This window comes from Anabrus simplex, chromosome 1, assembly GCF_040414725.1.
Source record: "Anabrus simplex isolate iqAnaSimp1 chromosome 1, ASM4041472v1, whole genome shotgun sequence".
In the NCBI taxonomy this organism is placed as follows: domain Eukaryota; kingdom Metazoa; phylum Arthropoda; class Insecta; order Orthoptera; family Tettigoniidae; genus Anabrus; species Anabrus simplex.
The window spans coordinates 246,298,166-246,325,012 of NC_090265.1; the positions used below are offsets into that span (position 1 = coordinate 246,298,166).

Here is a 26,847-nt window from a genome sequence, read left to right on the forward strand (position 1 = left end):
TATGTGTAAGTGACACATTCAGGAAGAATCTGTTAGTGTTACTTACCATGAAATACATGTAGAATGGTTATGTAATTCTCCAACCTTCAAGAGAACTAAAATATATTGCAACAAAAAAAGGACCTCCTTGGGAATAAAGAACTTGTCTTACATAAATGAAATCAGTAGGGTAAAGGCTTTTAAGGCTTGCAATGGCAATCCACTAAAATAAAGTTTTTGGTGGTTATTTTATTCTTCATTGAAAGCTAATTCTAGGTTGCCACTTCCTGAAGATGTCTAAATTGAGTAGGTCAGTACATATGAGAGAAACTGAAAATGCAAAAGCATGTATGGAGTTAACGGAAACAGTGTTAGTAAAATCTAAAAATGAATACTCTCAAAGATAAACAAATATTTGTTAACACAGTATCTGAAAGAAATGAGTATAGTTTAACCTTAGATTCTTCTCTTCATGAAAAAAAAAAAACCAGATCCAAGGCACTCAGTCAAAGGCACCTTAGTCCTATCAACTACAACTTGTCGCTTTATTACGTACATCACAATAATACACAGTAGCAGACATGTATCATCCAAATAATATGTTAGATTGATACCACATATATCTTAACCCTAAATGATACTACTATGAGTTCAACTAACTTGGAGATAATAATCTGAGAAAGGACCTATTTTAGATGGTGATTACCGTATTAGTTAATCCAAGGGAAGAAACAGGAGTTTGGTCTATTTCCATTATGTTGTAATAGTGGTAGGTATAATTGATTAAGACAGACCATTAATCAATTTTCAACTAACCATGATTACCTGAAGAGGTGCAGTGTAATATGGTGAGTAATATTTCATGACAAAATTCTTTAAACATTCTAAGACAAACAAATACTACATAATGACTAGTTTCTTGCAAATTAAACTCTAGGAAGCCAAGATGAACTTTCTGAGTAATCTTCCTCAAAAACACTCAAGATAAATGATACCACCTTACACATAAAATGCAAGCATTCATCACATTATCAGCAGTCTCTTGTCCTCCTTCAGATTGTAGTTGGTTAAAGTCAGTACCACATCACATTCTCAGCATCTGTGTGAGCATCAAGCCACTGCTCAATAACAGGCAAGTTTTCATTGCTCCATTCAGCCTCTTCCTTGATAGTGCGCAATGCTTCCTCTACAATAGGTTCTGCAGTACCAAACTGCCCCATCCTTGAGACATAAAGTTCCGACACCTAAAAGAGAACAGTATAATATGCATCTTTAATTAAGAACCATTCATATAAATAGGTGGATTGCACAAGTGTTATAGTCTACATATGTACATACGTATATAGATATTCTTTATAGACTGCTATTCCTTTCAGCGTTCAGTCTGCAAGCCTCTGTGAATTTTCTAACCGCCACCACAATCCTCTATTTGTAACTAGTTCTGTGGCCTCGTTTAGTTCTATATCTCTTACCTTGAAATCATTAGAAACCAAGTGTAACTATTGTCGTCTTGGTCTCACCCTACTTCTATTACCCTCCATAATAGAATCCATTATTTGCCTTGGTAACCTACCTTCCTCCATTCGCCTCACATGACCCCACCATCGAACCTGGTTTATGTGTGCAGCTTCATCAATCGAGTTCATTCCTAACTTATCCTTTATCTCCTCATTCAGAGTACCCTCTTGCCATTGTTTCCACCTGTTTTTACCTGCAATTGTTCTCACTACATTCATGTCTGTTCTAACTTTTAAATAAGATATCCTGATCCACCCAGCTTTCACTCCCATAAAGGAAAGTTGATCTGAAAACAGACATGTAAAGATAGTTTCATCTGGGAGCTAACTTCCTTCTTACAGAATACTGTTGATCGCAACGGCGAGCTAACTGCATTATCTATACTGCACCTTGATTTAATCTCACTTACTATACTACCATCCTGGGAGAACACACATCCTAAATACTGTTCCAGCTTTGTATCCCCAATCTGACATTCAATTCTCTTGGATTTCTTACCTCCTGACATCAATTTAGTCTTGGAAAGGCTAATTGTCATACCATACTCATTGCACCTATTTTCAAGTTCCAAGATACTAGACTGCAGGCTTTTAGCACAATCTGCCACTAAGACCAACTCATCAGCATAGGCCAAACTGCTTACTACATTTTCACCTAACTGAATACCTCCCTGCCACTGAATACCTTCCAGCAAATGATCCATGTAAACTACGAAGAAAAAAGGTGAAAGATTACAGCCTTGTCTAACCCCTATAAGTATCTTGAACCAAGAACTCATTCTACTATCAATTTTCACTGCAGCCCAATCGTCATCATAAATTCTGTTGATTGATTTTAATAATCCACTCTTAATTCCATAGCCCCCCAGTGAAGTGAAAATCTTTTCTTTCTCTAGATCTAAAAACCCCATGGCACAACAGCCCGGAAGGGCTTTGGCCTACCAAGCAAATGCTGCTCATCCCAAAAAGCTTGCAGATTACGAGGTGTTGTGTGGTCAGCAAGACGAATCCTCTCGGCTGTTATTTTTGGCTTTCTAGACCGATGCCACTATCTCACCGTCAGATGGCTCCTCAATTTTAATCACGTAGGCTGAGTGGAACTTGAACCAGCCCTCGGAACGAGGTAAGAATTCTTGACCTGGCTGGGAATCGAACCCGGGGCCTCCGAGTAAGAGGCAGGCATGCTATCCATACACCGTGGGGCCGGCAATTTTCTAAATCTACAAAACATAAATATAACTGTCTATCCCTCCCGTAGCATTTATCAATTACCTGGTGCATACTGAAAATCTGATCCAGACAGTCCCTCTGTGGCCTGAAACCACACTGGTTTTCATCTAGCTTACTCTCAACCACTGATTGCAACCTCCCTTCCAAAATCCCAATGGACATTTTGCCTGGTATACTAATCAATAAGATACCTCAATAGTCATTGCAATTCTTCCTGTGCTCTTGCTTATAGACAGGTGCAGTTACTGCTTTTGTTCAGTCAGAAGATACCTCACTAACATTCCATGCTAATCTTTGCTCTATGAAGCCATTTCATCCCTGCCTTCACACTATACTTCACCATTTTAGTTTGATTTCATCTATTCCTGCTACTTTATGACAATGGAGTTTATTTACCATCCTTTCCACTTCTCAAACGTAATTTCCCCAACATCATTTTCCTCCTCCCCATGAGCTCGGTTGTTTGGAATATCACCAGGAAGATTTCCTTTTGTGCTGAGAAGATTTTCAAAATATTCCTTCCACATGTCCAGTGATTCCCTGGGGTGTATTATGAGTTCATCTGACACCCAAAACTCTATTCATTTCCGTTTTCCTTCCCTCTCTGCAATTTTTTATTCTGTCCGGAAAGGTGTTTCCCTGTTGCATGACCTAGCCTTTCCAGGTCTTTACCAAAAACTTTCCATGACTTCTTCTTGGATTCAATAACTATTAGTTTTGTGCTGTTTCTTTCATTTACATAAAATTCCCTGTCTGCATCAGTCCTTGTTTGGAGCTGTTCCTGATATGCCTTCTTCCTACATTTACAAGCTGCTCTTACTTCATCATTCCACCAAGATGTTTGCTTTTCCTCATCTTTATATACAGTTGTTCCTAGGTATTCCCTTGCTGTATCTATTACAGCATCTCTGTATCCCACCCATTCATTTTCTATATCCTGAACCTGCTTATTGTCCATTCTTTGGAAGCTTTCACTAATCATATCCATGTACTTCTGTCTAATTTCCTCCTCCTGTAGATTTTCTACCCTTATTCATCTGCAGACTGATTTCATTTTCTAGGCCTAGGTGTACTTATTTCACTACAGATAAGTTAGTGGTCTATATCATCAAAAAGTCCATGGAAAACTCATACATTCCTAACAGTTTTCCTGAATTCAAAGCTGGTTACAATTTAGTCTTATGGATCTGCTGCCCTTACCCTCCCATGTGTAGTGGTGAATAGCTTTGTGCTTGAAGATTGTATTCATAACTGCTAATCCCATACTAGCAGAGAAGTCCCACTAACTATTTTTACAGTTTCTGGAGACACTGAGGTGCCAGAATTTAGTCCTGCAGGAGTTATTTTACATGCCAGTAAATCTACCAACACGAGACTGATATGTATTTCAGCATCTTCAAATATCACCGGACTGAGCCCGGATCGAACCTGCGAAGTTGGGATCAGAAGACCAGCGCCTCAACCATCTGAGCCACTCAGCCTGGCTGTAGAAGTCAAGCAAATGCTTCCCATTCCTATTGGCTTCCATATCTTCCCCACACTTACCAGTCACCTTTTCATATCCTTCAGTTTTGTTCCCAACTCTTGTACTGAAATCACCCATTAGCACTATTCTATCCTTGCTATGATGTTACTCAGTGCTTCATAAAACTTGTCAACTTCATCCTCATCTTGCCCCCTCACATGGTGAGTACACTGAGACAATTCTCATCCTAATTCCTCCAACTACCAAATCTACCCACATCATTCGCTAATTTACATACCTAACAGAAACTATGTTACATGCAGTTGTATTCCCGATGAACAGTCCTACTCCATAGTAGCAGCAATTGGGAATTAGAAGTTGTGGGGCCCAAAAATCCATAGGCAACATAAAGTCCCCGGGTCCAAGGAATATCGCGTGCGGGTGCAGGGGGAGGGGAAGGGGAAGGCATCAAAATTGCTATGAAATGGTAAGTTTTTGATGCTGTCTGAGTGAATTTCGATAGAGGATAATGTGTGTAATAACAGTACTATACAATAAAACTTCCACCAAACGAACAATAATTTTGCATGTATTACAATTAAATAGAAGTATGGCATGATTATACAATTAAAAAGTTATTTAGTATCTGAGTACACACTAACAAAGTAAAAGACATGATAGAACTGAACAGACACATTGACTGAGTGAGACTGCCAGATTGACAAATGGGCGCGGCAAGCGCGGGTGACATTGGCAAAAATATAACCCTGCTGCCCTTCGTCACAGAACATGCTACACATTACTCCGTGGGTCTCCACTACTTGCTATGGTGCTGTACCATTACGTTAGCCACGATGAACGAAATTTTGTGCGGACTTCCATTAAGTATTTTTCTTAATAATTAAAGAAATGAAAGGAAATAACTAGCTGAAAAGACAACAGGTTTTGTACAAATTGCTTTTTTAATACTCAGTTTCAGGCAGTTGAAATGGAATAAACATATTTTTTCTCCTGAGGGGGAGACTGCCCCCCCCCCCTTCCCTTAATCTCCGCTACTGCTACTCCACACTCTGCCCTTCAGTTTTTAACACCCGTCAAGTACACTTTATTATCTCCTATCTCTTCCTCTTATCACCCCTTACCCAAATATGATTAACTCCTAACACATTAAGACGCATCCTCTTTGCTGACTCAGTCAGTTCTAGTTTCTTTCTTCCACAAGCCCCATTAGTATTGATAGTTCCCCATCAAATTTCATTTTGTTCTCTAAGTTGTTTCCAAGGAGTCCCTTGCCTGTCAGATGGGAGTGGGACTCCATTACTCCCATAGGTCTGAGGCTTGCTTAAAACGTTCTGAGCATGCTCGGTGAAAAATTCCGTGAAGTAGGATGCTACTCTTACTTACACATAGTCCCAGTGAGGTTCTCTCCTCTAACGAGTTAGGGATCACTAGTAGATTGTATAGTTCTAGCTGCCTGAGCACAAGGAGGGCCATTACTCAGAATAGTTTACAAATGAAATGCAATATAATTTTTGTAGTTTTAATATTATTTTTGTATCTCTGTTTTATCTAAATTAATGCTATTTAAAGAAGCTCATTATTTTTAGTAGTAGCTACTGAATTATTATTTCTGTTTTCATATATTAAACAAATATTATTATATGCTTTTCAATATAGACATCCTCAAGAAAGCAAAATAAAATTTATACAAAGGGTACTCGGAATAAGGAGATAAAGGCTAATGGATGAAGCTATACGCATAAACCGGCTTCAGTGGTGGGGTCATGTGAGGCGAATGGAGGCAGATAGATTACCTAGAAGAATAATGGACTCTGTCATGGAGGGTAAGAGAAGTAGAGGGAGACCATGACGATGATGGTTAGACTCAGTTTGTAACGATTTCAAGATAAGAGATATAGAACTAAATGAGGCCACAGCATTAGTTACAAATAGAGGATTGTGGCGATGTTTAGTAAATTCACAGAGGCTTGCAGATTGAACGCTGAAAGGCATAACGGTCTATAATGATAAGGTATGTATGTATGTATGTATGTATGTATGTATGTATGTATGTATGTATGTATGTATGTATGTATGTATGTAATAAACATGGAAATGGAATTTGTAATGTAAGCATTTTATTGACTGATGTGCAGGTTTAGACAGCTTTGCAATATGTTGCACATTCCTTTTTTGATTTTTCACCGAGCACACTCAGAACACTTTAAAATGTACTTGTGTTTTCCCTTCAATTATAGTTTATAAGTTTTACTTTCTATTATTCTGTGATATAATGGAAAGATTTCTCATTTTGTTAGTTTCAAACAAACAGCACAGTGGCAATGGCATTTTAGACTGTATTGTTAGCTTTGAAGTAGGCCAATACTTCTAGTCACGGTGTAAGACTGGTGAGGAAGCAAGCCGTCTCTTCCACTGGACAAGTGTGTTCCAATTATGTACCTAATACTGTAAAATTTCACTAGATTGCAGTTCAAACCGCACGCCGCCTGTAACCAGCAGATGTGTAATGTAATATGCTGACGTTATGTATGTTTGATTGTTTTATTCACTTGTCCTGTTATACAGACCTCTTTTTTTTGTGAGTGCTTTGAATTATTTATTATCTTAGTCCTCCCCTGTGAATCATGTGACCTTGCCATGGTTGGGAGGCTTGTGCATCCCAATGAAGCAAATAGACAAACCATAGGTGCAACCATATCGAACATAACTGGATCAAAGAACTACAAGAACAAAGACCTGTTATAACCAGATACGCGATACATGGTCTTCCACCACAAAATCTGTCATCATGAATTCCTTCCAGCGAGCGGGTAGGATAATTAAAAACGATGTGCCTCCATTTATTATAGTCCTCGTATGCTTCTTTTCCCTCTAGGGTATCCCATGTTTCTTCTCTCTTCTCTAGGTCTTCTCTTATCTGATCTAACCACCTTTTTCTAGGGCGTCCAATTGATCTTCGTCCTGGAACGATCTTTTCAAAATACTTCCTTGGTGTTTGAGTCACCTGCATCTGCTTAACATGTCCTAACCACTTCAGCCTGCAACACTCAGCCCTTCTTCCATGGTCAGGTTGACCTGCAGGTCTCTTCATATCTAATCATTCCTAATTCTGTCCTACCCTGTTTCCTGTACAGCTGATCTAAGGAACTTCATTTCAACAGCTTGCAGTTGACTTACTTCTCTTTTATGTGTGATGCAACTCTCCAGACTATATGTCATGTTGGGCAGGAGATAAGTTTTAAACAGACCTGTTTAGCCCTCTGAGGAACACCAGTCCCATACTATGTTCCGTACTTGACGGAAGAAGTTGGATCCTTTTTGCACCCTGTTCAACACTTCGTTCTTGGCACTTCCGTCATTTGATGCTGTACTCTCCAGATATTTAAAGGTATTCACACATTCAATCTTCTCTCCCTCGAGGGTGAGGTTACAAGATGTATTTGTCCTGCTAACTTTCATCACCACTGTTTTGCTCTTGCTCACAGTTAACTTGTATTCTTTAAACTATATTTTCCAAAGATCTAGTCTTCTCTGAACATCTTTCTCAGTTTCTCCCCAAATGGCAACAGCATCAGCAAAAACAAATGCATTAAGATCTTCCTTATCTCTTTCTTTGAGTTCTTTTATAATAGCATCCATGAGTGAAATGAAGAGCAATGGGGAAAGAGAACTCCCTTTTTGGACACCTCTTCTTGTTTTAAACCACTGAGATCTTCCATCTCCTACTTGCACACTACTTTCACAACCATCATACAACATCTGAACTTTTTTAATTAGTGCTTCAGGGCTGTTATGTTTGTCTAAACATTCTAAACATTCCCATATTTTTCCTCTCTCCACCCTGTCATATGCTTTTTCCAAATTCAAAAACAGTATTATCAAGTCCTTCCCTTTTTCCCCAAAATTTTTCCATTAGCTGCCAGAGTGAAAAAATTAGGCCTGTGGTTCCTCTATTTCTTCTAAATTCATGTTGTTCCTCTTCAAATTGATCTTCCATTATCGCCATAAGACCTATCTGTGTCGGTGTGACGTAAAGCCCCTAGCAAAAAAGAAAAAAAAAAGATCTTCCATTATTTCTCTCAGTCTCTGTTCTATAATGTTCTCCATTATCTTAAGGCAATGTGACAAAAGGATGATGCCTCTATAATTGGTGCACTTCCTTCTACTTCCTTTTTTAAACAATGGTGTTATAATTCCTGTTTTCCAGTCATCTGGTAACTCGTTCTCTTTCCATAAAATTCCCAGTGTTTGATGTAGCCACTGTATTCCAGGGATTCCAAATGCCTTAATCATGTCTGCTGTTAGTTCATCTGCTCCTGCTGACTTTCATTTTCTTCAGGGCATTTTATGTCTCTTTCCAAGTAACTGGAGGATGTTCCTTCTGTAATTCATTAGTGACTTTGGTAACTTGTTCTTGACTACAAGAATAATTTTTTAAAATAACTCTTCATCTCTTCTCTGATTCCTACCATGTCTCTGATAATGATCCCGTCCTCTGTTTCAATAGCTTTAATTTCTTCCTTATTTGATGTTTTACTTTTCATTAACCTGTTTAACATTTTCTCATTTCTTTTACTATCTTCCTCAATTCTTTGGGTGTACAGTTCCCAGCTTTTCTCCTTTTCTTCTTTCACTACTCTTTTTACCTGGATTTTCTTATCGCTGTATTCCTGTTCCAGTCTGCCTATTATTTCATCGTTCTTTGGTACAATTCCCTGAGCCTGATTATGTTTCTCACCATCTTTGTTTTTCTTTGCCATTTTTCTTTCTTCAGTTGTATGCTTTACTCTATCATTCCACCAACTTCTTTCTTTTTTCTTGACGTTACCTTTCATTTTACCACATACCTCTATAGCACAGTTAACTATTGTTGTTCTAAATGCATTTCACTCTTCATCAACACTACTTGTCTCATATTTTGGCATTTTAGTCACTATCAAATTTTGAAAATCCTTCTTGATTTCTTCATTTTTCAGTTTCCATTCTTTAATAAGCCTGGGTGGCTCCAGCGACCCCAGAAATTATTCAATTTACAGTTGAAGATAAAATTGATAATTCTCTTAAATTCCTTGATGTCGTCATTATACAAGAACAAGATAAGTTTGCCTATAAGGTTTATATGTAGCCAACTTTTTCACCTATTACTATTAAGAATAGTTCTCTGCATCCCGGCACTCATAAAAGAGCAGCTTATCATAGCTTCATTTATCATGCATTTAACTTACCTTTTTCTCGCAAAGAGTTGAATAAAGAATTGCAATTTATACATAACTTGGCAAAGTGTAATGGATTTAGAATCAATACCATCAATAGAATTATTGGAAAAATTGATAAAAAAACAATGCTCTGAGTTGGTTCTGGTGTCACATAAAAAACTTAAATTTGCAACATTCCTTTACAATAATCTTGGTATATTTCAAGTAACAAATTTATTTAAGAAACATGATTTTCAAGTGTCTTTTTCAGTCCGTAATACTAATCACCATTTGTTTTCTAATCACAATGTTGTTCATTCTAACAATGATTGCTTTTCTGGCTCAGGCATATATATGCTTGCCTGTGCCCAATGTAAGGCTTCTAAGGTTGTAGTTTTCCAACCTGATGCCTGGAACATGTTAAGGCTAAAAAAAAACCATTGTACGTTTTCCTCCATGAGTATTCATATGAGCGAAGTCGGCCACTCCGATCCTCAATCAATCAAGATTTTACCATTTTCCAAAGGGACAGCAAAGGCAACCTTATGAACGTCTTAGAAAACATATTCATATCTTTGGATCAGTTTCATAATAATAATAATAATTATTATTATTTTAATTTAATGACATTTAGAAAATAAAAGTCCTTTATATGGCTAAATCCCTTCTTTCCTTGATTTGCTCGGAAGTAATTAAGCTGGATTCCTTGTACCTAAAAAACCTCTCCCCTACATTTCCCTTGCCAGCTTGTCTTCGCTTTCTCCTTCCCCTTCCCCTCACCCTTCTGCCTTTCCCGACCAAGATCCCTGAATCATGGGTGTATGACAACTCTTTTTAATGCCTGTGCATGTCTGTTTTAATCTATGCTGAAAATAAGTGGATGATCATGTCTCAAAGAGATGAAACACGTCCTGCAAAAAGTGTATTTTTAAGTATAGCAAGAACAACTGTATGGGTGTTTTATGTTTTTTTGAAGACTTCTAATCAGTGTTTTTATGCACTGTTTTTTTTTCTGATCTTAGTGGATACAAATACATGTTTTTAAATAGGAATCATGAGTGTATGACAACTCTTTTTAATGCCTGTGCATGTCTATTTTAATCTATGCTGAAAATAAGTGGATGATCATGTCTCAAAGAGATGAAACACGTCCTGCAAATATTTTTTGACATTAATGTAATTTAATTGCTAACGTGACTATATTATGAATTGAAAAAGTCGAAACCTCAAGTCTTTTTGTTTGAAGTACTGAAGCATATCATATCGCCCCAGGGACTTTTATTTGCATATTGCGCAACACTGTGGAGGTGTTATATTTTAAAGACTTTGTTTGTGAGGTGGCAAGCAAACGGTTTTGTTCTAGGCCGCACCCTGGAAGGGTGGCTGGTAGCCAGGTTTGAATCGGCCTGTGGTTTGAAAGTTTAAACGAGGCTGCGGGTGTGTCGCGGCGTCACCTAACTCGCGGCGTGTTTGAAGGGAGCCAATCGCGAGCGGTGAAAGCGAGTCCTACGCACATGGGTTTGTTCCAAGAGAATTGCGCGGGATTGCTAACTTTGATCATTATAGTGCCGACCTGCTAGAAATATGGGAGAAATCTGATAAATAACCTGTGCTCCACGGTTTCAATACGTCTTTTGAGTTGTAATTGAATTTAGACCTCTTTACCTGTTCATTAATCGGCTAACTTCAACCTATATATTTGAGTGGCAAGGTTCCAACGGTTGTGGGCTTTGTCTTGAGAAAGCGGTTGAAACCTCGAGCCATAGTAGACAGGGCCACCCCCTCTTTTGAACAACGGGTGGGTCGATAAAACCAACAGTGGCTTGGGGAAGCGGGGTCTTTCTTGAGTTGTCCGTGGTACAGAAGGTAGTCTCCACGCCAGTCGAGATTGCCATTTTTCTTTGTCCAGTACCAAAGTGCTACAGTGACGTGATTTCTGTATGACTACAATATGAATATTATGCACATAGAAGCGTACCAGACTACATTAAAATGTATTGCCCTAGTGTGATTTACATTTAAATAATACGGGAGTTACAAGTCCGTATATATGCATTTACCGCTACACGTGTGACGCTTCGCTCTTGCGCCGAGTGCGGTAGGTACCATGCATGTGTGAGCGCGATAGACCAAAGGGACGATAGCTGTGCATACCGGTAAGATCGCATGAACTGACTAGCTGTGATACACGCCAACATTTCGGGTTGGTTTCGCGAACGCGGAGAAAACGTGTGCGATCGTATCGTAATTGCTCTTGCATACGGACTGATCTGGGGCGTATTCCATGATCCTTCGATTCTGATCAAAGAATTATTTATATCCATTTAAGTGTGCTAAGCAATATCTGCTTAAATTGTGTGCGCGTATGCAATTGAGCAAATGCAGTGGTAACCTATTTTCCATTCATTGTTGGAGTGTTATCTGCAAGGACAATCATGGAAGCCACAAGTGTTATTCATCTATGTTGTGACGCCATCAAAGGTTGTATGATGGCTGAGTAATCTCCTGACGCAGCAGTTGTGCAGATGGTGTGAGGGCTGAAGACAACAAAGTTAAGTGGATATGTCAGATTTTTAAGCATGTGGGTAACATTTGAGGCCAGCTCAGTTTCACCCAGTTCGAGTGTAATATTAACAGTATATATCAGCTTGCTAGAGCTGAGTCTTTATTTGTCAATTAAACAGTGGGAGATCCAGGGCAGCATGCATGCTAACACCCTTATTTGTTGCTTTGATTCATGGTTAGTTTAGTTATGGGAAAAAGGGTTGTGAATAGGTAAAGTTAGGAGTGTGTGTACATGAATTTATTTTATCTTTCAGAGCATTCCAAGGTGCATGTGTTAAGTGTAAGGCAGGAAGGTAGTTTCATCATCAACGAGGCCAGGCCGCCTTCTTATTGGGGGATAGTTATCAGTAAAGACAAGTGTAGGCCTCTTCGATTTTATTTGTGTGCGATTTCAGGTATATATTGTATAAAATCTGCCATATTTGGCAGAAAATCCGCTGAGTTGGCAACACTGCATGCTGTTTACTGCACTCCTCATTGTATTGACTCTTATGATAGTTTACCATGGTCATAACTGTTGATTTGACCTTCCCTAAAGGTGGGTGCACCCCACCAGCTTCTTTCTGCTCTCCTGTAAAGTTAGTGAAATGTCACTTAATATACCATAGTTTACCTCTGATGTCCAAAAATATCCTTCAAGGAAATTGAAATCATGCCCATGAAACCCCTAAGCATGATTAATGTTTTCATAAATGATCAAAAATTTAACATAGTTCTACAATTTAAATATCTTGGAGAAATCATTACACACAACTTAAATGAGAAAGAAACACAGATAAATAGAACTAATGAAATTAAAAAAGCCCAGTTTCAAACCTAGTCAACGTATAATCAGAAATGCCTGTCAATAGATACTAAGATCCAACAGTATAAAACCATAACTCACCCGGAAGCCACCTATACTTGTGAAACTCTGTTCCAAATTAAAAATGGAAGAAGAACTGATCAGCTCCTCAAAATTAAAAGAATCATTAGAACTTGCGTAAATAAAATTACCAGGGCAAAGGAGTCTGGAAAATCCATTCCAGTGAAACTATCTATCGAGAGATTGAACCAATCACCAGCACAGTGAATAAGAAAATCTTATTTCTTTCACATCTTGTAACTGCCAGGAGGCAGGGTTTTATGACAGCTAATGTTGAGAAATCTTGGAAAGAAGACAGGAGGACAATGAATCCACAAAATTCATCAAGATCTCAAAGCAGTTGGACTCAAGATAGCAGATGCAGAGAACAAAAATAAAATTAACACACTTCTCAAGACTCACAAATTGTTAGCAGACATATAGAAGGGCTATAGAGATTTCAGTCAAATTGAGAAAACTGTGATTTGAATGAATGAAAAAGTACTGGGCCATTTTCAAGACCAAAGAGTATAATCTTCAAAGAGAAAGTGAACCAAGAATGACTCAAGTGATCAAATGCGGCCAATAAAGTTAATAATAATACTACTACAGTAACAACAATAATTGAGAAGAATATTTCTCAAGTAACTGTAATTGAACCGAATTACTTTTTTCTTGTACTTTTCCCAACATTTTGCCAAACTGACTTCAGCAACTTGGAGGATGTAGCATCTGATTGGACAACATGGTACTGTATTATCCTCGGGGCCTATGAAATTTTGAACAACAGCAATTGAACCATGAGTCCAATAAAAGAGATCACAGAAAAGAATGAGAAAATCAGACAACAATGAGATTTGGTAGATTTGATGTACCAGCATTGTAGCAGAGCTTGTGGTACTATAATTGATCTTTCTGGCCATCTAAGAACCCATAATTGAAAACACCAAGCGAATGCCTATGATGATGAAACCCTGAATAGTTTGAGAAATTTACTTCTGATATTTTTCTAGTTACAATGTATTTTTCTCCCCCTCCCCTTTATTATAAATATCTACATTGAGAAAATGATTATAGATTAAAAACAACAAAGGAGATCATTATAAACATGAGGCTTAAATACAAGGTAATTCAGAAAGGATGGTGCAAAAGTAAAACTGATTTATTCTTTATTGAACTGACGTACATGATCTGCAATGATATGTAATGACAGACTACCCGAATAAGTTTGTTGGCCATAAGTTTCAGAAGTTCAGGTACTTATTGCCAGAGATTCTGTTGTTGTTCAAAACATTTATATGGACCTTACAAGTGTTGAATGAGCACCTTGGATGACATAGCAGATGTCTAGATGGAAGTCCATTTCTTCCCAGACACGTCCTAACATACACTCTGTTATCTACTCCACTGTGTCAGAGATGCGGTTCTTCAAATTGTCCAGTTGTTACGGTAATGGGGGATCACACACAACATCCGTGATGTATCACTACAAATGGAAATCACAGGGTGTTAAATCAGATTATTGTAAAAGCCAGAGCAACATCGACAAATAATGATTTCTGGCTTGGCCAGTCCAACATCCTAGTAGGGTGGCATTCAGGTGTTCATGAATATTCCAGTGGAAATGGGGAGGTGCACAATCCTATTGAAAGATTAGATTAGGAAGATGTTTCATCTGCTCATCATGCAACATGTTCACTTTCAATGCATCTTTCTCATACTCCACAATGGCATGAGGTTTTCTGTGCCCCAGATCCTAACATTATGGTGACTGACTTTCTGTTCATGTGAAATGTTTCCTTATTGCTGTACATCATCATCATCATCATCATCATCCTAAACCATCTCCAGTTTCCCGTGTGTGGTATATGAGCCTCCTCCATCTCATCCTGCTTGTACCATTCTTCCTCCACCAACTTGTCCCAATCATCACCTCTCAGCAGTACATCGCTCTTAACTAAATCTATCCATTTCCTTCGTGGCCTTTCCACGGGTCGTCTTCCTTCTACCTTTCTGTCAAATTCCTTCCTTGCAGTTCTGTTTACTGGCATCCTCTTCATGTGAGCAAACCACTTCAGTCTTGATATCTGAATCTTATTGAGGAGAGAATCATCTATTCCTACTTCTTCTCTAATTTTCTCATTCCTAATCTTGTCTTTCCTGTCTTTCTTTGCTGTACACTAACTTGTAAATAAATCCATCCTCTTCTAAGAGGTTCTGAATTTCAGTGCAGTGTTGAATGAGCACACTTCACCATCCTTAGGCTTGTCTGTTGGTCTCAACGTCTGCAGGAGCTGCAGTTTGTATGGCTTACAGGCCAGATATTTTCATAAAACATGGCATACAGTGGGGTGTGGTACATATAATTCGTAATTAGCCCACATTGTCAATTTCTTTGGACTCCTTACATATGCACTTCCAATCCTCTCCACTGTCTTCCTCAAAATTTGAGGGCAGCCAGGACTTTTCCCAGGGCAAAAATATCCAGTGGATTGGAATGGTTGCACCCAACATGATATGCAGTTCCTAAGCAGTGGCACTTATTAAATTGTATTTGAAATAATACAAAATTCTTTCTCTTGCTGCAAGGGCGCGACTAAACTGCAACCACCACCACCACCACCACCACCACCACCACCGTCCGGCTCCATGGCTAAATGGTTAGCGTGCTGGCCTTTGGTCACAAGGGTCCCGGGTTCGATTCCCGGCAGGGTCGTGAATTTTAACCATAATTGGTTAATTTCGCTGACACGGGGGCTGGGTGTATGTGTCGTCTTCATCATCATTTCATCCTCATCACGACGCGCGGGTCGCCTACGGGCGTCAAATCAAAAGACCTGCACCTGGCGAGCCGAACATGTCCTCGGACACTCCCGGCACTAAAAGCCATACGCCATTTCATTTTTTACCACCACCACCGGAATGGTCTCAACGTCTGCAGGAGCTGCAGTTTGTATGGCTTACAGGCCAGATATTTTCATAAAACATGGCATACAGTGGGGTGTGGTACATATAATTCGTAATTAGCCCACATTGTCAATTTCTTTGGACTCCTTACATATGCACTTCCAATCCTCTCCACTGTCTTCCTCAAAATTTGAGGGCAGCCAGGACTTTTCCCAGGGCAAAAATATCCAGTGGATTGGAATGGTTGCACCCAACATGATATGCAGTTCCTAAGCAGTGGCACTTATTAAATTGTATTTGAAATAATACAAAATTCTTTCTCTTGCTGCAAGGGCGCGACTAAACTGCAACCACCACCACCACCACCACCACCACCACCACCACCACCACCACCACCACCGTCCGGCTCCATGGCTAAATGGTTAGTGTGCTGGCCTTTGGTCACAAGGGTCCCGGGTTCGATTCCCGGCAGGGTCGTGAATTTTAACCATAATTGGTTAATTTCGCTGACACGGGGGCTGGGTGTAAGTGTCGTCTTCATCATCATTTCATCCTCATCACGACGCGCGGGTCGCCTACGGGCGTCAAATCAAAAGACCTGCACCTGGCGAGCCGAACATGTCCTCGGACACTCCCGGCACTAAAAGCCATACGCCATTTCATTTTTTACCACCACCACCGGAATGGTCTCAACGTCTGCAGGAGCTGCAGTTTGTATGGCTTACAGGCCAGATATTTTCATAAAACATGGCATACAGTGGGGTGTGGTACATATAATTCGTAATTAGCCCACATTGTCAATTTCTTTGGACTCCTTACATATGCACTTCCAATCCTCTCCACTGTCTTCCTCAAAATTTGAGGGCAGCCAGGACTTTTCCCAGGGCAAAAATATCCAGTGGATTGGAATGGTTGCACCCAACATGATATGCAGTTCTTAAGCAGTGGCACTTATTAAATTGTATTTGAAATAATACAAAATTCTTTCTCTTGCTGCAAGGGCGCGACTAAACTGCAACCACCACCACCACCACCACCACCACCGTCCGGCTCCATGGCTAAATGGTTAGCGTGCTGGCCTTTGGTCACAAGGGTCCCGGGTTCGATTCCCGGCAGGGTCGTGAATTTTAACCATAATTGGTTAATTTCGCTGACACGGGGGCTGGGTGTATGTGTCGTCTTCGTCATCATTTCATCCTCATCACGACGCGCGGGTCGCCTACGGGCGTCAAATCAAAAGACCTGCACCTGGCGAGCCGAACATGTCCTCGGACACTCCCGGCACTAAAAGCCATACGCCATTTCATTTTTTACCACCACCACCACAATCACTACCACCACCACCACCACCACTACCACCTCCACTACTACACTGACAGAAATGAAACTTATGGACAACAAACTTATAAAGATCATCTTATCATTGTATATCATTGTGGACTATTAATGCTGGTTCAGTAGAGAATAAATCAGCTTTACATTTGCAGCATCTGTTTTGAAGAACTTTGTATACCATTATTAATTCTCTAGCAGAAATTGTATACAATGATATAGCATCATAACAAACCAGGACTGAAGATATACTTTCTCCTTAAACTTTGACTTAACATTTATTACCTCACTTAGAAACACATATTAAATATTATCTTACCAGATCAAGTCCTTCTTGAGTCTTAAAGTTTGTAATTGCTCTGTCAATTAGGTACTCCCAAAGGCCAAGTTTACCTTCACATCTGAAATACCAAAACAAATTAGAATAATTTATTTTGCTCTCAATGATGGAAGATGACCAATGCTCTGAATTATATATCTGTAGAATCTTTAAGACTTTTAATCAAAAATTCCACCCTTACAATACTATGTTTTTTTATTCTTGAAGTCAACATAAAATAGGCTAATTCAATACATGATCCTTTCACCTTGTGGACATCTTCAACTGATATACAAAAGACAAGTTAAAATAAAACAAGGATATTATTAACACATAAAATGAATAAAATATGATTTAGTTGTCAAATACATCAAATAAAATGCAACATTGTTTCAAGAAAATATCAAAATAAGAATGTTTAAAATTATAAAAACTGATGATGATGTGCACCAATTTTTAAGCTAGAAGTTGTTGGCATGAGTGTTGCTGGCACACAAAAATGTTTTTGTTGAAATTGTGGCTGTTGAACGTAACTCTTGATGTGTTGAATTCAAAGATTAGTGCAATTCTTGTGATGTTGCAAGGTAATAAATAGGAGGAACTTTTGTTTAAAAATGCACATACCAAATGTCAGGTTGTTCCACAAGAAGAAAGAGGGGCCTAAAATGAAAATGGGAATCATAAAGTTATCTTTAAAAGTGGACGTGTATAAAAATACCTATATGGCAGAGGTACTTCTGACTATTTAAGTCTTCACCAGGCCCTTGTGATTCTCCTCCACCTGTGGGCTAAGGCCAACTGAGCTGTACTTGTGAAGATCACGTGTTTGTGAAAGCGAGCAGGGAGGGGATTAGAGTGAGTGGACAGGGAACGGGAGAGTATTGCTCTGTTTTGATGTGTAGTCAGGAGAAATTTCTTAATTATTTCTTCAATTGGCATATTAAGGTTGTCAGAAATTTCATTTAAGTATATCGGATTACATTTTTGATCTGTGTTGTAAAATATATTCTCCAAAATACTGAGTAAGTTGCCTTTGTTGTTGAATTGAAGGATTTGTAGGTCTTGTTCTATGGATGTAAAAGAATGGTTGGAATCTGACATGTGAGAACCCATAACAGAGAATCTATTGTATTTTGAGGCAATGACATGTTCATTATACCGAATACCACATAGCTGGCTTGGCATTGACTGCATTTTAGTTTATAAACCCTTGATTTCTGGAATTTTTTGTTGATATTATTAACTGTATGCTGGTTATAAAACAGGTTTACATTGTTCTTAACAGTTTTTAAAGATATGCAGATTTGTTTTTTTCAAAGTGTTGGTAAATTCATAAATGTTCTATTACTGAAAGCAAAAAGGGCATAATTGTCTGTTTCCTTTTTTGGATTCTCTAAGCAGTGAAGTGGGTTTATTCTCAATTTTATTGACAATTTTATCTATAAAATCCGTATTGAAACCATTTTTTCTCGCTATGAAATATACTGTGTGCAACTCCTTTTTTTTTCCGATTATCATCTTTGTGGGTTCATGTTTGTGGGTTACTGTAGTCACGTCCTAGTTCGTGAACCATGGGCAACAGCTGAGTGGCCTAGTAAGTGGTCCTGAGAGTCGGGATACCAGTTGCTATGGAATGAGAGTGAGCATCTCGGACATATTCTGAGTCGTGGCCCTCCTTGTGCTCAGGCGGCTAGGACTATACAATTCACCGGTGGTCCATAACCCATTAGAGGAGAGATCCTCACTTGAACTATGTGCAAGTAGGGCAGCATCCTGCTTCATGAATTTACCGAGCTCAGAACACTTTAAGCAAGCCTCGGACCTATGGGAGTAATGGAGTCCCACTCCCATTTGACAGGCGAGGGACTCCTTGGAAACAACTTGGCGAACGAAATGGAATTCGATGGGGAGCTATCAATATTAATGGGGCTTATGGAAGAAAGAAGGTAGAACTGGCTGAGTCAGCAAAGAGGATGCATCTGGATGTGCTAGGAGTAAGTGATATTCGGCTAAGGGGAGATAATGAGGAAGAGATAGGAGATTATAAAGTGTACTTGACGGGTGTTAGAAAGGGAAGGGCAGAGTCTGGGGAGGGCTCTTTATCAGGAATACCATTGCACGGAACATAGTTTCTGTTAGGCATGTAAATGAGCGAATGATGTGGGTAGATTTGTCAGTGGGAGGAATTAGGACAAGAATTGTGTCCGTGTATTCACCATGTGAGGGTACAGATGAGGATGAAGTTGACAAGTTTTATGAAGCATTAAGTGACATCGTGGTCAGGGTCAACAGCAAGGATAGAATAGTGCTAATGGGCGATTTCAATGCGAGAGTTGGGAATAGAACTGAAGGTTACGAAAGGGTGATTGGTAAATGTGGGGAAGATATGGAAGCTAATGGGAATGGGAAGCGTTTGCTGGACTTCTGTGCTAGTATGGGTTTAGCTGTTACGAATACATTCTTCAAGCATAAGGCTATTCACCACTACACATGGCAGGCTAGGGGTACCAGATCCATAATAGACTATATCTTAGCAGACTTTGAATTCAAGAAATCTGTTAGGAATGTACGAGTTTTTCGCGGATTTTTCGATGATACAGACCACTCTCTGATCTGTAGTGAACTAAGTATCTCTAGGCCTAGGGTAGAGAAAGTGAAATCTGTCTGCAAACGAATAAGGGTAGAAAGTCTCCTGGACGAGGAAATTAGACAGAAGTACATGGATATGATTAGTGAGAAGTTTCGAACAGTAGACAGTAAGCAGGTTCACGATATAGAAAGTGAATGGGTGGCATACAAGGATGCTGTAATAGAAGCAGCAAGGGAATGCCTAGGAACAACTGTGTGTAAAGATGGGAAAAGGCGAACATCTTGGTGGAATGATGAAGTGAGAGCAGCCTGTAAATGTAAAAAGAAGGCTTATCAGAAATGGCTCTAAACAAGGGCCAAGGCAGACAGGGATTGGTACGTAGATGAAAGAAACAGAGCGAAACAAATAGTTGTTGAATCCAAAAAGAAGTCATGGGAAGATTTTGGTAATAACCTGGAAAGGCTAGGTCAAGCAGCAGGGAAACCTTTCTGGACAGTAATAAAGAATCTTAGGAAGGGAGGGAAAAAGGAAATGAACAGTGTTTTGAGTAATTCAGGTGAACTCATAACAGATTCCAGGGAATCACTGGAGAGGTGGAGGGAATATTTTGAACATCTTCTCAATGTAAAAGGAAATCATCATGGTGGTGATGCAAACAGCCAAGCTCATGGGGAGGAGGAAAACGATGTTGGTAAAATTATGCTTGAGGAAGTGGAAAGGATAGTAAATAAACTCCATTGTCATAAGGCAGCAGGAATAGATGAAATTAGACCTGAAATGGTGAAGTACAGTGGGAAGGCAGGGATGAAATGGATTCATAGAGTAGTAAAATTAGCGTGGAGTGTTGGTAAGGTACCTTCAGATTGGATAAAAGCAGTAATTGCACCTATCTATAAGCAAGGGAACAGAAAGGATTGGAACAACTATCGAGGTATCTCATTGATTAGTATACCAGGCAAAGTATTCACTGGCATCCTGGAAGGGAGGGTGCGATCAGTCGTTGAGAGGAAGTTGGATGAAAACCAGTGTGGTTTCAGACCACAGAGAGGCTGTCAGGATCAGATTTTCAGTATGCGCCAGGTAATTGAAAAATGCTACGAGAGGAATAGGCAGTTGTGTTTATGTTTCGTAGATCTAGAGAAAGCATATGACAGGGTACCGAGGGAAAAGATGTTCGCCATACTGGGGGACTATGGAATTAAAGGTAGATTATTAAAATCAATCAAAGGCATTTATGTTGACAATTGGGCTTCAGTGAGGATTGATGGTAGAATGAGTTCTTGGTTCAGGGTACATACAGGAGTTAGACAAGGCTGTAATCTTTCACCTTTGCTGTTTGTAGTTTACATGGATCATCTGCTGAAAGGTATAAAATGGCAGGGATAGATTCAGTTAGGTGGAAATGTAGTAAGCAGTTTGGCCTATGCTGACGACTTGGTCTTAATGGCAGACTGTGCCGAAAGCCTGCAGTCTAATATCTTGGAACTTGAAAATAGGTGGAATGAGTATGGTATGAAAATTAGCCTCTCGAAGACTAAATTGATGTCAGTAGGTAAGAAATTCAACAGAATCGAATGTCAGATTGGTGATACAAAGCTAGAACAGGTCGATAATTTCAAGTATTTAGGTTGTGTGTTCTCCCAGGATGGTAATATAGTAAGAGAGATTGAATCAAGGTGTAGTAAAGCAAATGCAGTGAGCTCGCAGTTGCGATCAGCAGTATTCTGTAAGAAGGAAGTCAGCTCCCAGACGAAACTATCTTTACATCGGTCTGTTTTCAGACCAACTTTGCTTTACGGGAGTGAAAGCTGGGTGGACTCAGGATATCTTATTCATAAGTTAGAAGTAACAGACATGAAAGTAGTGAGAATGATTGCTGGTACAAACATGTGGGAACAATGGCAGGAGGGTGTTCGGAATGAGGAGATAAAGGCTAATTTAGGAATGAACTTGATGGATGAAGCTGTACACATAAACCGGCTTCGGTGGTGGGGTCATGTGAGGCGAATGGAGGAGGATAGGTTACCTAGGAGGATAATGGACTCTGTTATGGAGGGTAAGAGAAGTAGAGGGAGGCCAAGACGATGATGGTTAGATTCGGTTTCTAACGATTTAAAGATAAGAGGTATAGAACTAAATGAGGCCACAACACTAGTTGCAAATCGAGGATTGTGGCGACGTTTAGTAAATTCTCAGAGGCTTGCAGACTGAACGCTGAAAGGCATAACAGTCTATAATGATAATGTATGTATGTATGTATGTATGTATGTATGTATGTATGTATGTATGTATGTATGTATGTATGTATGTATGTATGTATGTATGTATGTATGTCTCATCTAATAAGCTATAGAATGAGGCCCTTTTGTGGGCTTCTGGATGTGTGGATTTCTGTTGAATGGTGTTTACTGTCTGAGTAGGTTCTCTATATATATTATATGCGAGTTTTTCTGAGTTTTTGCTGATGATGAGATCCAAAAATTTCTAGAATTATAATTTCAGATTCTGATGTGAAATTAATCCATGAATCAACCTCATTCAGTTGTTCTAGTATGGCATTTCCATTGGTGACATTATGGTTTATAATAGCAAATGTATTATCCACATAATGCGTCCAAAATTATATTACTTTAATGTTGTTAAGGATTTTAGTTCTTTACAAGTAATCTGTGTAGTTTTCAGCCATTATCCCCGAGGCTGGGACGCCCATAGGAAGACCTCCTTGATTATAAAAGAGGCCGTTGAAAGTAAAATAATTGTCAGAAGTTACAAATTCCAGGATAGCTATGAACTCTTCTATTTCCTGTTCGCTTAATTTACTACATTTTAGCAAGTTTTCTTTAATTAGTTTGATGGTTTTGGATACTGATATATTGGAGTACATGGATATCAAAGGAGTATACTTTCTGATGTGGTTGCAAAATTAGATTTTTGGTTAAATTACAAAATTCTATGGAATTCTTAACAGGCCTGATGTTTTTCAAAATATGAATGAATCTAGAGGCCTTGTCAGACTATTCCTAAAATTAAATATTGGTCTTATGGGTGCACCTTCTTTATGGTCCTTTGGCAATGCCTTAGCTGTGGGGATACTCAAATTCATATTAATTAGTTTTTTGGGTTTCATATTCACTAAGAAAGAAAGACGTATGCTTGAGTATCTGTTTTAAATATCTATAGATGCTATTAGTTGGGTCTTTTTTTATTAACTTAAATTAATTTTCTGAGAAAAATAATTCAGTTTTCTGGATATAAGTTTCTTTGCTCATGATCACAGTGGCATTGCCTTTGTCAGCTTTCATCACAATTAACCCGTTCGGTGGGTGATGCGGCGAGATCCGCGGCTACAAGTCGCTTACTCGGTGGGGAACGCGGATATATCCGCCGATTCAAATTATATTTTTTTCTCAGTTGCCTGCCTGCAGAGGTTCATTTCCTTTTCAGCAGCATATTCTGGATGAGTCTGCCCTCTGATGTGAATTTTTTCAACTATGTTCTCCCAATACCAAAGTGTCATCCATGAGTTGCAACATAAAGAATGCAGCTGAGTCCGAGCAAGAACGACCTAAGGACTAATAGCTCTGCGCTGAAGCTTTAGCTCATCGCCTGATCGTCCCTTGGATGTAATAATATTGCTGTAGAAGGGATTTCTAGAGATTATGACACTGAACAGATCTCTCTGATGACATTTTAGAATTGTGACCTGATTTATTATCCCCAGTCTTGAGTTCTTCCTTCACGACTGGAGTGTGTGTTTATTGCGAGTTACACAATATTTTATTATCGTACACATGCATAATACAGTCATATTTCATTATTTCCGTCCAAACTGCTGAGACCAGGGTTCTATTCGATACTTTTTCTTACATTTTTTTCCCGCTAAAATAGATAACAAATTAACGGCCCCCACTGTTAGAGGAAGATGATTTATGGGTCACGATAAATGAAATGTTGGAATTTAGTGGGGAGAATTGTGATATTAGTGAAGTAAGTTCTGCCAAAGGGGAATTCGTAAGTGACAGGAAATTACCTGGAATAAGTACTTCAGGCTGGATTATGCAGGGTTTGGGCGTAGCTGATGCGAATGTTCAGCACTCGCATAAGAGACAACATGTGTTCGATTCCGTTCAAGTAGCGATAATGACAGTGACAGTTGTGACGATAATACTGATTACAATCCAACCATTGCAATTTCTTCATCAACTTATACTGAAAATGGACAAATAAATTCCCGCTTTGATCCAAATTTCCATCGTGATGTAAAGAGAGTGTTTTTAGGGAAAACAGAACTGCGCGAAATATTTTAATTACTTTTTTATGATGAGATATGCCAGAACATAGCTGAACAGTCAAAAGATGCCGAGCAGGAAATCGCATATAAAACCCAGTTTAGTAAGATGAAAGGAAGGAATCGAGATCAAGACTGTGTCCAGACAAATAAGGACATAAAGCTTCTTATGGCCATTCTCTTGCCGCAGGGGATTGTACAGAAACCTAAATTAGGACACTATTTCTCGCAATCGCTTGTTCACTACGCCTATTTTCTATGAGCTGATGACACAGAAGAGATATTTTTCTCGCCAGATTGAGTGGTCTGGCCGGCCTCCTGACCCCAACTTGGCAGGTTCGATTCTGGCTCAGACCGGTGGTATTTGAAGGTACTTAAAAGTAGTTAGTGGGACGTGAAGCTATTATTATTATTATTATTATTATTATTATTATTATTATTATTATTATTATTATTATTATTATTTTACTGACTTTTTCTTGGGAAAATCTTGTTATTCCTTGGTGAACAATGGCTCAGTACAAGCATATAGATCATTGGGTATTCGATGCAAGCCTCAGGATGTCAAATTGCCTTCCCATAGTGGTTGTGTGTCTTTATCGGTATGGGAATGAATGTCCTCCTGGGATCTTGGAATGCTTCGCAGGATACAAGGTCGGCTAGATGCAAACCAATACATTCGTTTTATGATTGATATTATGGTTCCATCAGTGTGACAACTGTATCCCGAGGGAGTAATTCACTTTCAACAGGACCAGTTTCCCATACACACATCAGCAATGGCCAAACAGGTCAAAATCAGCCCTAAAGCCTGGCCTCCTTGCATCCCAGATCTCAGCCCAGTCAAAAACATGTGGGCTGAGACAAAGCATGTCATGAAGGAGAACTTGCCTGACCCTGCCTCAAGATCCGAAGATGACCTTTGGGATCTATCTCTTGATACTTGGGAGGAAGTTACCTAGAGTGAGCAGTACATTCCTCGCCCTTGCAGACTTCAAGTGGTAATCACAACCAAAGGCCTTTATACGAGTTACTAAACTAGCTCATGGGGTGGATGGGATTCCATATAAAAATAGATGTTCTAGCTGCTGTAAAAATATCATAGCAGTTGTTAACTCACTACAGTGAGATGTTCTTATTCCACTGCAGGTCAGTTACCCACCTCCCCTGCGACACCATGCAATGCCTAGTAATGCCAAACATAATGATAACGTTGAACATTCAAGAAAGGTAGAGACTCTGATTTGAACCTCAACTGTCAGCTACAGGATCTGACATCATCCAACTGTTTTACAGGCTGACCTATTAATTCACTGACCAGCTGATAGATAAATCGTAAACAAATTGAGAGGAACTGATTCTTTAAACAATAAGACGTGAAGTGTTAAAAAAGATGTACTTAATGATGAAGAAGTAAATGAAATTGCAGAAATATTAGAACATAAGCCTACAAAATCCCTAAGATGACTTGGATAAGAAGCTGGGGCTTTGAAGAGCTCAGCATGGCGGGCTACGAAAATGTTAAAATTGAAATCTCCTGTCATAAGGTAATCTTTAATTACTAATTTTCTTAATTCTTATTTTCTTAATTTTAATTGTTATCTCATGTCATGCACGGATAAAGTGAGTGAAGTGCTTTCCTTGTTGCTATGCCATGAAGCGGGGAGTGATGAGTCAACGGGAGGCAGATAAGCTGGGTGTGCCTGCCGGCCAACCGATGAGAGAAACTCACTGTATTATTTTTGTTTATTAATGAACTAACGCAGATCCAATGCCTGCTGCTAAGCTAATTAGTGGTAACATTGCTGCTGCTCTCTCATATCATTGGGTGTTCCTTTAAATTTTTTGTCTCGTATATAAGAGCTGGATAACTGTCGTTTCTCATTAGAAAGGCAATGTCTGTGCAGTAATGTTTGCGAGACTATATACATAACGTCTAACTGCTGTGTTGCATCAGATTCCTACAGATTCCCAGGAAGAAAGAAAAACGAACTTCAGGATGTGGATCTTCGTCACCGAACATGGACAGTCTTCCAGCGTGACCAGTGCGGCAACTATGTTCTAATTGTAATCATAGACGATCCGTGATGGCTCCTGAGTCATCATCTAGGTGCCAGATAAAAAACTCTTTTTACTGTACATCTAAGCATGTGATTACTGAATGGAAGCATAATGTAAATAGTACGGAATAGTATGACGCTACATACCTCAGTGTTATGAATGGGACCAATAATTGTTTTATATTTCTTTATGGATTTTCTTTCGTAGTTAATTGAGAGCTTCAATTTGGGAAAAATAATATTGTTTACCTTTATGGAAAAGGATATCCCGAAATGTTACTATAGTTGAGTTTGAATTGGATTTGTGGAAAAACAATGTCTTCTACCAATAAGGATAGGAAATTGAAACCAGGAACAGTTAGTGAGGCATACTGCTCATCTTATGTTTTATCCCTTACTTAATACATATTTGCCATGTCAGATCCTATTTTTATGTATTATTATTGCTGTGTTTGTGGAGATTTTGTTGCAAGCCTGGTACTGAACCGAAGGATATCATGTCTGACCCGTCCTCCATAACTAATGTCATCACAAG

At 39.1% G+C, this 26,847-nt stretch overlaps 1 protein-coding gene across 1 annotated transcript in view; it reads right to left on the reverse strand.

Moving 5' to 3' along the window:
- Window positions 1-496: 496 nt before the first annotated feature.
- Window positions 497-26,847, reverse strand: part of LOC136886353 (aminopeptidase N) — a 305,995-nt gene continuing 279,644 nt past the window's right edge. The window contains exons 17-18 of the mRNA XM_067159096.2: window positions 17,375-17,456; window positions 497-1,223 (exon numbers count right to left, since the gene is read on the reverse strand). Of these exons, the coding sequence (XP_067015197.2) occupies window positions 1,053-1,223; window positions 17,375-17,456 (253 nt within the window). The 3' untranslated portion in view covers window positions 497-1,052. The remainder of the gene's footprint in view (window positions 1,224-17,374; window positions 17,457-26,847) is intronic.